Below are 13,625 nucleotides of genomic sequence, written 5' to 3'. Positions count from 1 at the left end.
GGCTTGGTTTGGGGCCATCTCCAGGGCCCAGCTGCAGAGTTTTCATTCCAGCACTTACAGAGAACACTGTAAAATCATTTTTTCCCAGGATAAATCCCCACATTCCACATCTGCTCTCCCCCCAGGAACTCTTCGAGCCGGATTCTCCTTCATCCACCAGCAGCTTTTGATTCCCACCTGATAAGCCAACCCCTGCCTGAATAAATGGTTTTAAAGCATTGAGAAAACACTTTTGGGAGTGGGGATCAGGACCAGCTCTCTCCAAAGCTGTGCCAATCACTCCAGGGGATTCTTTGGATTATTCCTGGTTTATTTCCCTCTTTTTGTTGCCAACTTCAGCCCCGGCTTTGTGCAACCGCCTGGAAATTCTGCGGCTCAGCAGGAAGGGAAATGATGATCAATAACTGTGCCAAAAAAAAGACAATGATTTGAGTGGCTCTGGATGTTGGGTAAAGCAGCAAATCCCAAAAATTCCCTTTAAAATGGAGGGAAAATGGCTGGGTGTGGGTGGTGTTTCCTGGCAAGAGTTTATCAGGAATCTCAGAAAAAGCATCACTTATTTCTAGTGAGAGTCCTTCAGTCAAAGAGGGGAAAAAGGTAGGAAGAGGAGTTGCATAAAAATCCTTTCTGGATTCATAGAAATGTTTGGATCTGGCTTTGGGGGCTGCAAATTGGCATTTCTTTTTCCCTAAGGATGGATCTGTACAAAGGAAGATCCAGCGGTTACGCTGTGCTGCTCCTCGTTCCCGTGTCACAGGGAATGACTGCCCAAAACAGGGCAAACCCCGCCCAAGCATCTGCAGGAGAATCCTGGGAATTATGGCAAAAACCTCCTGGGAATTATGGCATAAACCTCCCTGAACTGGTGGGGCTGTGGGAGGAATCGTGGGAATTCATGGCCAACTCTACTCCGGACCAGGCAAGAGGAGGAATTTCCCTTAGGAAAGCACAATTTTATAATCACGGAGTGGGAATGGTTTGCGTTGGAAGGGACCTTAAAGCCCATAAATTCCAACCCCAACTCCTCCCACCATCCCAGGCTGCTCCAAGCCCCATCCAACCCGGCCTTGAACATTCCAGGGATGGGGCAGCCACAGCTTCTCTGGGAATCTGGGCCAGGGCCTCCCTACCCTCACTGTAAAAAACTTCCTAATATTTCATTTCAATCAAACCCTTTGTAGGTCAAACCCATTCCCTGTTGTCCTATCCAGAATTCCTATTTTTGGACATCTGGAGCTGCAGGACAAGGTGCCCTTGGCTCCTCGGCAGTGACTCGTGGCAGGGAAAGCTGTGCCCACCCTGTGCTCCACCAGCCGTGTCCCAGCTCCTTTTCCTCGGGAGCACAATGATCTTCCCTGACCTTCCCGCTCAAGCTGTTCCCACAAAAACAGGAGCTCGAGCTGCTCCACAAAGTCCCTTTTGCACTGAGCCTTGCAGTTGGTTTGGGAAATTTGCCTGGGAAAAGCTCCTTCAGGAGCTCTGGGGCAGCTCGGAGTCTTCCAGGATTCTTGGTCTTCTCAGGAATTGAAAATAGCAAAAAATAAAATAGAAAATCCAAGGATCTTTTGGGTTGGTGGTGACGGTGAGTGGGGTTTGTGTCCTGTTCCAAACCCTCCCTGAGATGGCGAAATCACGGAAAATTATTCCCAAAAAATGGCTGAGGATCCAGGAGGCCCGAAGGGAATGCAGCTCCCTGGGAATTAAGCCCATCCTGGTGCATCTGTAGCTGTGGGAATGTGGTCCTTCCCTCGGGTGTGTCCTCCGGAGGGACAGGGAATGAGGGGACACAATTCCAACAGGGAGCTGTGGGGTTATCCCAGGGCACCTCCCGTGCTGCTGCCTGGCACTGGGCATCCAACAGCGCTCTAAACCCAGTTTTGGGGTCTGTTTTGGGGCCTGGGTTTGGGGCCTGGTTTGGGACCTGGTTTGGGGCTTGGTTTGGGGTCTGGTTTGGGGTGTGGTTTGGGGCTTGGTTTGGGGTCCGGTTTGGGGTCTGGTTTGGGGTCTGGTTTGGGGTCTGGTTTGGGGTCTGGTTTGGGGCCTGGTTTGGGGCCTGGTTTGGGGCTTGGTTTGGGGCTTGGTTTGGGGCTTGGTTTGGGGTCTGGTTTGGGGTGTGGTTTGGGGCTTGGTTTGGGGTCCGGTTTGGGGTCTGGTTTGGGGTCTGGTTTGGGGTCTGATTTGGGGCTTGGTTTGGGGCTTGGTTTGGGGTCTGGTTTGGGGCTTGGTTTGGGGTCCGGTTTGGGGTCTGGTTTGGGGCTTGGTTTGAGGCTTGGTTTGGGGCCTGGTTTGGGGCTTGGTTTGGGGTCTGGTTTGGGGTCTGGTTTGGGGCTTGGTTTGGGGCTTGGTTTGGGGTCTTGGTTTGGGGTCTGGTTTGGGGTCTGGTTTGGGGCTTGGTTTGGGGTCTGGTTTGGGGTCTGGTTTGGGGTCTGGTTTGGGGCTTGGTTTGGGGTCTGGTTTGGGGTCTGGTTTGGGGCTTGGTTTGGGGCCTGGTTTGGGGCATCCAACAGCACTCTAAATCCAGTTTGCAGGAATTCTCTGGCATTCCATCCTCTGGAAAAGACAAATACAGAAGCAGCCATCATTATTTTGTTGGGAATGCCGGGGGAGAGGGAAGAGCTGGGCTTGGAATATTTTAAATCCATGTGAAGCACAACTGATGGTGCCCAAAATCCCGGGTGAGGCTCAGCTGGGATAAAAACTTGCAAGGATTAAATCAAACATTCCAAGCACCACCAGCAAATCCCACATTCCCAATGTTTGTGTTACAAATTTAGACCACAAGATCCTTGGAGAAGCTCCGTGGTTAAACCTTTGTTTACCTGGATTTTCCCTGCTCCAAATTCCAAGAAGTCATGAGGAGGTTTTATAGCTGGGGAGCCATTCCCGTTTTTTCTGTCTCTCCGGCTTCCCTGAAGCCTCTCCAGACACTGCAGGGGGCTGAGGTGTCCAAACCTTCCCTTCTCCTGGGGAACATCCCCAATTTTCTCAGCCTCTTCTCTCCTACCTGGATATTGCTGAATTCCCTCTTTCCCCCTTGCAGTCACTGCCCCTCTTTTCCCAGGATTTTCCATTCCTCATTTTTCCACATTGATTTTTGTCTTTTTTTTTTCTCCCACATGGACAAAATCCCAGTTCTGGAAATCAACTGTGTAAACAGGAATATCCTTCCCTGAAAGGGATTATTATTCCCAAAAAGAAAGCTGTGGCATTCCAAGAGGCACAAATCCTGTTTATTCTGGAGACACCGGCACTGGTTACATAAAGCCCAGACTAAATTAAAGCTCCCATTTAGACCATTCCTGGACCAGTTTTCCAGGTTTTCAGACCCCCAAATCCTGGTTTTTCTTCATTTAAATCCCTGTTTTCCTCTCTGTGTGTGGAGAGGACACTCACCCCCCTGTGGAATCAGAGTTGTTCCCACTCTAATTCCAGAGGGGTTTTTTTGGCCTTGAAGAGCTTGGAGGTTCTTCCAAAAATGGCACGAGCCAGGATTTCCCTATCCCGGCAGCTTTGGAAAAGCTTGGATACATTTCCAAGTGCCTGTTTTGGGGGGAATTCTGCATGGCACAGTCTGATCCTGCCCATCCCTGTGGGGCTGGGATGGGAATGAGGCAGGAATGGGACGGGAATGAGCCTGGAATGGGATGGGAATGAGGCAGGAATGGGATGGGAGCGAGACAGGAATGGGATGGGAATGAGGCAGGAACGGGATGGGAATGAACCTGGAATGGGATGGGAATGAACCTGGAATGGGATGGGAATGAGGCAGGAATGGGATGGGAATGAGCCTGGAATGGGACGGGAACGAGGCAGGAATGGGACGGGAACGAGGCAGGAATGGGATGGGAATGAGCACGGAATGGGATGAAAATGATCCCAGAGTGGGATGGGAATGATGCTGAGGCAGGAGGGGCAGGGAAGGGATGAGAGGCTCCAGAGGAGCCGGGATCCAGAGGGTGACTCATGGAGAGCTGGATCTGGCTCGGGATCACGCCAGGACAGCGGGAAAACGCTGGGCTCTGCCCTCTGCTCCTCCCAGTACAGCACCAGTGCCACCAGTGCCGCGTGGAAATGCTCCGATCTGGGACCGCCCCCGGCCTCCAGCATCCCGGATTCCCTCTCCTCGGCACTCGGGATGCAAATTAAAATTGGAATTAAAAATAATTTAAATTGGAATTAAAAATTGCATATTATTAATTGTTTTATGAAAACATTTCCATTAATTCCATAACAACATTTTCTTTATACAAATATTTTCCTTTACTCCGACATCCCATAATTTCTCTCCTCATCACTTGGGATGCAGATTTTTGGATTCAAAATTACGTTTTATTGGGGTTTTTTAATGAAGGTATTTCCATTAATAAAACCATTTTCTTTAGAAAACTTTTCTTTATAAAAAGATTATATTGATAAAAATATTTCCCTTCACTCCGGCATCCCATAATTTCTCTTCCTGTCACTTGGGATGGAGATTTTCTGGATTAAAAATTAAACATTATTAATTTTTTTAAACAAAAATATTTCCATTAAGAAAGCCATTTCCTTTCTAAAGCGATTTTCTTCGTAAAAATAATTTATTTATAAAACTATTTCACTTTACCCGACATCCCATAATCCCTCTCCTTGGCACTCAGGGTGTTGGAATTAAAACTCAAATTTTATGAATTTTTAAATTAAAAGATTTCCATTAAGAACAACCTTTTCTTTATAAAAAAACCATTTTCTTTATAAAACTCTTTTCTTCATAAAAAGATTTCTTTCTTTTCCATTTTTTAAATTTATTTCTCTTTAAAAAACCTTCTTTAATTAAAAAAATCATCCCCTGCTCTTTCAACTCCACCAATTCCAAACCATTCCCAACTCAAATCATCCGCCAAGGATTTTTTCCCCTCGTTTATCCCAGCTCCACCCACGGATTTCAAGGTTGTTTTCCTGCTTTTATTTGGAAAAGCTCTGCCAAAGCTGGGTCACCTTTTCCATGGGAGCAGCCCCGCCTCTGCTCCAGGGCTCCGAGCTGTGGGGAGCACTGGGAGCACTGGGAGCACTGGGAGCACTGGAAATTGGGGCAGAACGGGAATTTCTGGGAGCACCTCGTGTGTCCCTGCTCGGCTGGGTCAGGAGAACTCCAGGGAAGGGAATATTTAAAGCACCTGGAATGGGAAAGGGCACAGAGAGGGCAGAATTCCCCTTTCCCTCCTGCTGTTCCCAAGATTCCCTTTTCCTTTCCGTCCCTCCTGAAGGAATGGTGCTGGAGCTGCCATGGGATACCCGGATCTTCCACTGCCTTCTGCAATTAATGGGAAGCAGTCGGAAACAGGAGACGGAAAAGGAATGGGAAAAATAAATTCAGAGCCCAAAGTGACCTTAAATAAATCCCCAAAGTGCTTTTTCCAAGGAAGTGACTGAGGGTGAGGAAGTGCGGGCACGAAAATCATGGAATCCTGGAATGGGTTGGGTGGGGAGGGACCTTACAGCTCGTCCAGTTCCATGGGCAGGGACACTTCCCACTGTCCCAGGGTGCTCCAAACCCCATCCAGCCCGGCCTGGGACACTCCCAGGGATGGCGCAGCCACAGCTGCTCTGGGAATTCCATCCCAGCCCCTCCCCACCCTCCCAGGAAGGAATTCCTTCCCAAAATCCCATCTAGATCTCCCCTCTTTCCAGCCTAAAGCCGTTCCCGCTTTTCCAGCTCATGCACAAATCCCAGAGATTTTATTGTGGCTTCGTTTATTTCCTTTTTTCCCTTTCTCCCGCTTAAAAAGATGCTGAAAGCTCCCAAAGAGAAATTCTTTCCATGTGATCCCAGCACTTTTCCTCTTGGCGGGAGCCCTGGATGTGGTTTTGGGTTCTGTGGTGGAGTTTTTGTCATCCTTTCTTTTTTTTTTTTTATCCCAAACTTTTTTGGGTTTTATTTCCATCCCTGGGAGAGGCCCTGCAGAATTCCAGACTGGCAGCGAACCCCGAGGAAACCGGAGCGGGACAAAGGCGCCAGAGCCCAGCACAAGTTGGTGCAAGCAAAGAAACGAGGGAAAAAATTCCTTTTGCCAAGGTTTCCTAAGGATCCAGCCTGACTTTCCGTGTTTCTCTTGGATCCCAGCACGGAAGCTGCAGCCTGCCCGGAGAACTGAAGCAGCAGCTGAGGAATAGCAAGGGAAGGAAGATCCAGGGATTCTGCGGGACGAGGTGAGTTACAGGGATCGGGATAAAGGGATCGAATCCCCTTTTGCTGCAGGAACGCAGCATTCCCACCCTGCTGAGCAGATTCCTTGGGAAAGGCAGGAATGAGGGGCTCTGGAAGTGCCAGCTCAGTGCTGAGCTGGCTTTCATTTGTTCCGGTTCAAATTCCCTATCCCGTTATCCACCCTGGACACTCCAGGCCGGAGCTTTTTCCCCGCGGGACGCTGCTCCCAGCGGGATGGGGATGGATCCGATGTGGCTGCGGGAGACGGGGCAGGAAAGAGCCATTTCCTGGAGTCTCCGCAGGGAAGTGGAAACTTTCAGGGAATTGTGCTTCTCCAGCTCTTGGGAATGTGCTGCTCGCTCCGGAGCGGGCTTTGGGATGGGATTGGGATGGAAGCGTGGCCGGGCGGGATCCAGGCACCGCATCCCGGTGGGAAAAGCCCAGCCGGGACCTTCTGCAGGGACAAGCCCCACTCCTTCACTTTCTCCCAGCGCTGACAAATCCCGGGAAAGCTGCCTTTCCATCGGGAAGGGTGAAGGAGGGATCGGTGCCGGCCGCTTCCATCAGGGGGATTTGTCCTGCGGGAGGAGCTGCCCTGGGAATGACTTTTACTGTAATTCCTGCTGAATCACAGCCTGGGCTGGCTCGGGAGCCGGGAATTCTGCCAGGGAGCCGCCCAGCCTGGAGCAGGGACAATTCCAGGACACTGCAGGAGTCAGAGGTGCGGGCAGGGACACGGGGAAGGAGACAGGGAAGAGCTGTTCCCTTGGGAATCACGAACGTCCTCCTGCTCCCTGTCCCAGGGCAGGACGGAAGCTCGGGAATATGCAGGAATCCAGGTGCACGGGAGTGTTTCCATGCAGCCTCTCCTCCCACAGCACATCCATGGAGTTGTGTCAATCCATCCAATCCCTCAGCTGTGCAGGGATATTTCCTTGGGAACCTCGTCTCTTCCCATTCCTGATGAATTCCCAGCTGGAGAGAGCAGGTGAGTGCCCCAGAGGCTGCTGCTCAGGGATGGCTCCTCCCAGGACAGAAGAATTCAGGGAATCACCCCCATTGGAAACAGGCCCGGGCTAAAAAAGCACCAGAAAACAAAAAATAAACCGGATAATTGGGAAAGAAGCTGCAAATTCCCAGAAAAATATTCACCCAGGCACTGCAAATCCAGATGCTGCTCCATTCCTGGATCTCTCCATGGCTGGATCCCGGTTTTCCCTCCATTCCTGCCTCTCTCACAGCTCCAGCAGCACTCCCAGCCCCTCTTCTCCAGCACCCCGGGGTTGTATAAACACCCCGGACACGGACATCGCTCATCCTCAAACCACGACCGGCACTGGGAATTCCTATAGCACTTCCTTTTTGGGATGCAAATATTCCTGCCTGGGAGTTCTCCAATCCCTTCAGCTGCAGACAAACTCCTGGAGTCGGCTCCTGAAGGATCTCCGGGATGTTTTGTCGGACAAGAGCTGCCGGAGCTCGGCACTGGAATCCGGCAGCATTTTCCTTGGAAAACTCCTCTGGTGTTTTGGGCTTTTCCACAAGGAGCTGCCCACTACGAAATTTTAGATCCTCCTGGGGAAGCAAATCAAACAAATCCCGGAAAAATCCTTTCCAAGAGGAAGCGCGGTGTCCGGACAAACCCAGCCCTGCGGATGCCTCGTTTCCCGCCGCTCCCGATCCAAGGAGCTCCGGAGCCGTGAGGAGCTTGAGGCTGGAGAGAAGACAAAAGGTCAAAAAGGCAGAACTGGAATATTTTCCATGTCTGGAATGGTGCCGAGGCTCGGGGCCGGCACATCCGTGAGTTTTCCATCTCTGCGGGACCGGAAAGGTTTGGGGTTTAATGTGGGGTTTTAATCCAGTTTTGTCCCGAATTTAAAGGGGCAGTGCCTGGTGTTTTCCATGAATTTTAAGCGAGGATACTCATGGATTCCTTTTCCAAGTGAAGCCCTAGGAATAACAGGAAGGAAAATATCAGCAGGAATTCCGAGCATGGTTCAGGGAATCCCAGAATTCTGGAGGTTGGAAAAGCCCTCCAGGACCATCAGGTCCATCCTGGGCTGGTTTTTAGGACTTTTTCCCCATTTCACCTTCCTGTATTTCCATTCCCAGTTGGAAGCACAAAGATGGCTTAAAAAATTAATGGAAATGAGAAAGGGTTTAATGACATGGAATTCAAGCCCTGAACCCTGATGGAAAAGGGGGATTGATCCCTCCTCCAGCTGCTGCTGGAATGAGGCACAATTAGAAATCCAAAGGTATTTCCAGTTCTGACGGACTTCAGGAAAGAACATTCCTTGCTCTCGGAGGGGAAGTCATTGTTTTCCTGCTAATAAGGATTTCTTGGATTTCCAGGAAGCTGGAAAGGTGTGACTGACACTTCTGGAGCAGGGAAGAATGGGAAGAAAACATTTCCCGGGAATGCTGCTCCAATCCCACTGCTGACGGGTTTTTCCTCCTTATTTTCCCCTCTGGCTCATTTTGTTCCCAGGGACGCAGCTCCAAGGCTGGATGTTCTCCCTCCTTCCCTCCCTCGGGGTGTCCATGGAATGGCTTCTGAAATCCAGGCCATCCAGCACCCCCTTCCCAACCTATTCCAGGAATTCCAGCTGCTGGAAGAGGAGCCATTCCCATCCTGGGGTCAGTCCGAGTCCATCTCACTAATTGGACTTTGGAGAAGATCCACAAGGGCATCGATCCAAGAAATCTGTCCTGGATGAGGCACCAGTGCAATTGGTGGAATGACACTAATTACACATGGAATGGGAATGAGTGTCCAATCTCCAGCTGCCGTCCTTCCCTAGGAACGGGTCAGTGAGGACCCAGAGAAAATTCCTCTATTTTCCCCATCTAAGGCATCTTCTCCCTGGATTTCTCCCAAATCAGCTCCAATCTTTCCTTCGGAAGAGGTGAAAAGAAGAGGAATTTTCTCTGGCTCCTCACTGACCTGTTCCTAGGGAAAGATTAGAGCTGATTCTGGGAGAAATCCAGGGGAAAAAATGCCTCAGATGCAGGGGAAAAAAGGCATTTTCTCCCTGGATTTCTCCCAGTATCAGTTCCAGTTTTCCCTAGGAACAAGTCAATGAGAAGCCAGCAAAAATTCCTCTATTTTCCCCATCAGAGGCATTTTTTTCCCTGGATTTCTCCCAGAATCTGCTCCAATCCCTCCTTAGGAACAGGTGAAAACAAGAGGAATTTTCTTCCTGGGTTTCTCCCAAAATCAGCTCCAGTCTTTCCCTAGGAACAGGTCAGTGAGGAATCAGAGAAAATTCCTCCATTTTCCCCACCTGAGGCATTTTCTCTCTGGATTTCTCCCAGTATCCAGAACCTTTGGATATCCAGAACCTTTGGAGCTCACCAGGAGCAGATGAAAATAAAACAAAGGAAGCACAAACCCAGGTTTTGTGCCAAGCAAATCCCACTTTGTCCTAGTTTGGTGCAACTCTTTGGATTTCCATTCCACACATTGGAAAATCAAACTGGAAAATACACACAGGAATTCCGATCAGAGGAGAAGATGGGAATGGAGAAACCATGGAAAGAAGTCACCAGCAAGCAGCTGTAGGAGAACTTTTTGGGAGAGAAACACTTTGGATTTCTTTTTGTTTCGGTTTTCTTCCAGGCTTTTCCTCCCCAAAAAAATCAGTTTCCAGCTCGACATTTGAATAAAATTCCATATTTTACCTTGAATTTTGAATTTTTTGGGATGCTGGGGCACCAACAAACCAACAGAGTAACACTTTTGTCTTTTCCCCTGAAATTTTCCGTCGGGGGTGTTCCAAGAGCAGCCGACTTGTCCAGCGGAGCTTCTGCTCCCAGCAGGTTTTGTTTGGCTTGGGATTTTTTTTTCCCATTCTTTTGTTGACCTGATGTCTCTTGGCAGCTGTCGCTGCTAATTCCAGCCAGGGATTGCCTTTCCCGGCGCTCCAAGGGGCATCAGTCCCACCCGGAGTCTCCCGGTGTCACTCCAGGATCCGTTAATAATTAACCCCAAGGAAAGCACTCGCCAGGTGGCCCTGATTGGGATCATCCCATTAATGGTTTGTGTTCCCTTTCCCGCTCCAGCTGCTCCCGAGGATGAGGGTTGTGATCCTGCTGCTCCTGCTTTCCGCTGGGAATGCCGCATCCCAGCCGGAGAAGGCGCTGCCCAGGCGGCGCCTGTCGTGCGTGAGGTGCTGCGGGCCTTCGGAGCAGCCCGTGTCCATCATCTCCCAAAGATCCACCAGGATGAGCGGGGATCCCGAATATTCCGTGCCCAAAATCCAGCCCACCATAGACATCACCATCCTCAAAGGTGGGTGCGGCTCTTCCTCGGTCCTTTCCTGCAGCAAAATTCAGCCTAGGACAAGGGCAAGGGATGCCCAAAATGTGCCCAAAACAACATCAAGGGGTGCCCAAAAAGTTGCCGTGCCCAAAAGTGCCCAAAACAAGGCCAAGGGGTGCCCAAAATGTGCCCAAAAGTGCCAAAACAAGGTCAAGGGGTGCCCAAAATATGGCTGTGCCCAAATGTGCCCCGAAGTGCCCAAAACAAGGCCAAGGGGTGCCCAAAAAGCTGCCGTGCCCAAATTTGCCCAAAATGAGGTTAAGGGGTCCCCAGAGTGTTTTCGTGCCCAAATGTTCCCAAAACAAGGTCAAGGGGTGCCCAAAATGTTGTCGTGCCCAAATGTTCCCAAAACAAGGTCAAGGGGTGCCCAAATGTGGTTGTACCCAAATGTGCCCAAAACAAAATTAACAGGTCCGCAAAATATGGTGGGTCCCAAAATTCCCCAAAGTGCCCAAACAAGATCAAGGGGTGCCCAAAACAAGGTCAAGGGGTGCCCAAAATGTTGTCATACCCAAATGTGCCCAAAACATGGTTGTGCCCAAAATGTACCCAAACAAAGGCCAAGGGGTGCCCAAAATGTGGTGGTGCCCAAATGTACCCCAAAGTTAATCCTTGTGGGAACTGGGAAGGTGCTGATGTCTGACCAGTATTCCCAGGTTAATCCCTGTGGGAACTGGGAAGGTGCTGATGTCTGACCAGTATTCCCAGGTTAATCCTACTGGGAAGGTGCTGATGTCTGACCAGTATTCCCAGCTTGGGGAAACAACACTCCAGCAGCTCCTCCGCTGGCTGTCTCCAGGATATTCCTGGAATCTGTGCTTCCCGTGCTCGTGTTTGACACACTTTTCCTTCACCTTCCCAGGTGAGAAGGGCGAGATGGGAGAGAAGGGATTCCCTGGAGCAGCTGGGAAGGTGGGAGAGCGAGGATTACGTGGATTGAGTGGCCGGAAGGGGCAGAAGGGCCAGCCCGGCCCCCAAGGCCACTCCTGCAAGCAGCTCTTTGCCGCCTTCTCCGTGGGCCGCCGGAAGCCACTGCACAGCTCCGACTACTTCCAGCACGTCACCTTCGACATGGAATTCGTCAACCTCTACCAACACTTCAACATGTTCTCCGGGAAGTTCTTCTGCTACATTCCAGGGATTTACTACTTCAGCCTCAACGTGCACACCTGGAATTTCAAGGAGACCTACGTGCACCTGATGAGGAACGAGCAGGCCGTGGCCATCCTGTACGCCCAGCCCAGCGACAGGAGCATCATGCAGAGCCAGAGCCTGATGCTGGATCTGCAGGAAGGGGAGGAGGTTTGGATCAGGATGTTCAAGAGGGAGCGGGAAAACGCCATTTACAGCGAGGAGTCCGATGTTTATGTCATCTTCAACGGGCATCTGATCAAACCCGCCCTGGAGTAGGAGCTCCTCTACTCCAGGGCAAGCTTTGGGCCGTCCAGCAGCGTCTTCCCTCTAGAAGTGCATCTCTAATTCCTTTTGGAATGGGCGTAGCCCTGGAAGAGTTGTTTTTCCACATCTGCGTGCATCCAAGCTGCACAAGAATTCCAGAAGGTTCCCAGCTCCCTGTAAAGACCCTCAGGAACATCCCTGAAGAGTTGCCAAGTTGGCAGCAAAAACTTCACTTTGCTCTGCGTCTCCTGTCCCCTTTGGAATATCTGTAGCCCTTGGAAGTGTTGTTTTCCACCCCTGTGTGGATGGAGGGGACTGTTCCCACTGCACAAGAATTCCAGAAGCTTCCCAGCTCCCTGTACAGACTCCCAGGAACATTCCTGGACAATTGGTCCAATTGACAGCAGAAATTTCCCTTCTTTCTCTGCGTCTCCCATTCCTTTTGGGATGGCTGCATCCCTGGAAGTGTTGTTTTCCATGCGTGTGTGGATGGAGGCGACTGTTCCAAGCTGCTCAAGAATTCCAGAAGTTTTCCAACACTCTCTGTGGCCCCTCAGGAACACCCCAGAAGAGTTGGCCCAGCTGGAAGCCGAAATTCCACTTCTTTGCTGTGCTTTAGACAAGGAATTGTAATAATTAGATTTTTATGAGGATAATATAATTATCCCTAAGGAGCAGAGCGGTTATCCAGGTGCTAATTAAGCAAAAATCTTGGCTAATTGGAGCCCCAGCCCCCGGCAGCACCAGGGTGGCTCCTCTCAGGCAGGAGATTTGGTGTGAAAATCAAGATTTGGCACAGGAACGAATCCCAGATTCCGGTTCTGTTCCATTCTGTGGCATATCCCATTATTCCAGCAGAATGGTGGAATTAGAGGAACAACAGCACATGGATTTGGGAAAGCTTTTCCAGGGAAACAGGGCTCAGTACAACCAGAGAAAAACTTCCCATAAGAACATCCAAGCTGGCTGGGAATGTGCTTCCCAATTTAACGAAATGGTGGGAATTTGGAGTTTGCCAAGCCAGGATTTCAGGCTGTGTTCCCGTCTGGAAATTACCATTTTGGAGCTCCATCATTTTGGGAAAATGGTGGAAAAACTGGAAAGAAAAAGGATTTTTTTTTAAATTTTTAGGGATTTGGGGTTTTTTATTTCCTGGAAATTTCCATCTTGGAGCGTCATCATTTCTGGAAAATGAAGGACAAACTGGAAAGGAAAAGGAGCTTTTCTTCAAGCAGTGATTTTTATGGATTTGGGGTTTTTTCCTAAAAAATTATGGATGGGATAGTGGTGCATGCAGCAAAACCCTATCATTTTATCCCATTCCTTCTTTCCCTTTCTCCCAGTCTCTCGTTTGCTTCCTAAGCCATTTGTACAAAGGATCCAGGGAAATTCTTCCAGGAAAATGCTTCCTTGGACCTCACCTCCCCCAGCTTTGGGAAAAGTAGCTGAAATAAAGATTTTGCTTCGAGTTCCTGGAGTTGTTTCTCTCTTTTCCATAAGTTTTTCCATAAGCTTTTCCACATTCCCTGGCTAGGAGCACCACACTGAACCTGGAAAAGTCTCTGGAGACAATTTGAGTTCCTTTAATCCAAAGGATTCCCAAAAGGAAGCTGACACCAACTCTTCTCCTCTAAATCAATCCCAAATCTTCAAGATCTCCCAATTCCCCTGAAAATAGGGACTTTGAAGTAGAAAATTCCAATGAAAATGGATCCCAAG

General features: G+C 49.9%; 1 protein-coding gene across 1 annotated transcript; it reads left to right on the top strand.

The window, feature by feature from the left end:
- The first annotated feature begins 5,931 nt into the window (after nucleotides 1-5,931).
- C1QTNF8 (C1q and TNF related 8) lies at nucleotides 5,932-13,374 on the top strand. Its single transcript, XM_019281436.3, has 3 exons — nucleotides 5,932-6,186; nucleotides 10,250-10,478; nucleotides 11,371-13,374. Exons 2-3 carry the CDS (start codon nucleotides 10,262-10,264, stop codon nucleotides 11,916-11,918), a joined length of 765 nt encoding a protein of 254 aa, XP_019136981.1. The 5' UTR covers nucleotides 5,932-6,186; nucleotides 10,250-10,261; the 3' UTR covers nucleotides 11,919-13,374.
- Nucleotides 13,375-13,625: the final 251 nt, after the last annotated feature.

The sequence above is a fragment of the Corvus cornix genome, chromosome 14 (genome assembly GCF_000738735.6).
Source record: "Corvus cornix cornix isolate S_Up_H32 chromosome 14, ASM73873v5, whole genome shotgun sequence".
NCBI classification, from domain to species: Eukaryota; Metazoa; Chordata; class Aves; order Passeriformes; family Corvidae; genus Corvus; species Corvus cornix.
This window is presented reverse-complemented; position numbering and strand designations above follow the sequence as displayed.

Excerpts from the sequence above, each read along its gene's own strand:
- C1QTNF8 (XM_019281436.3), top strand. The coding sequence starts at position 10,262 with ATGAGGGTTGTGATCCTGCTGCTCCTGCTTTCCGCTGGGAATGCCGCA. Across the intron at positions 10,479-11,370 it reads AGACATCACCATCCTCAAAG|GTGAGAAGGGCGAGATGGGA; the intron begins GTGGGTGCGGCT and ends TCACCTTCCCAG.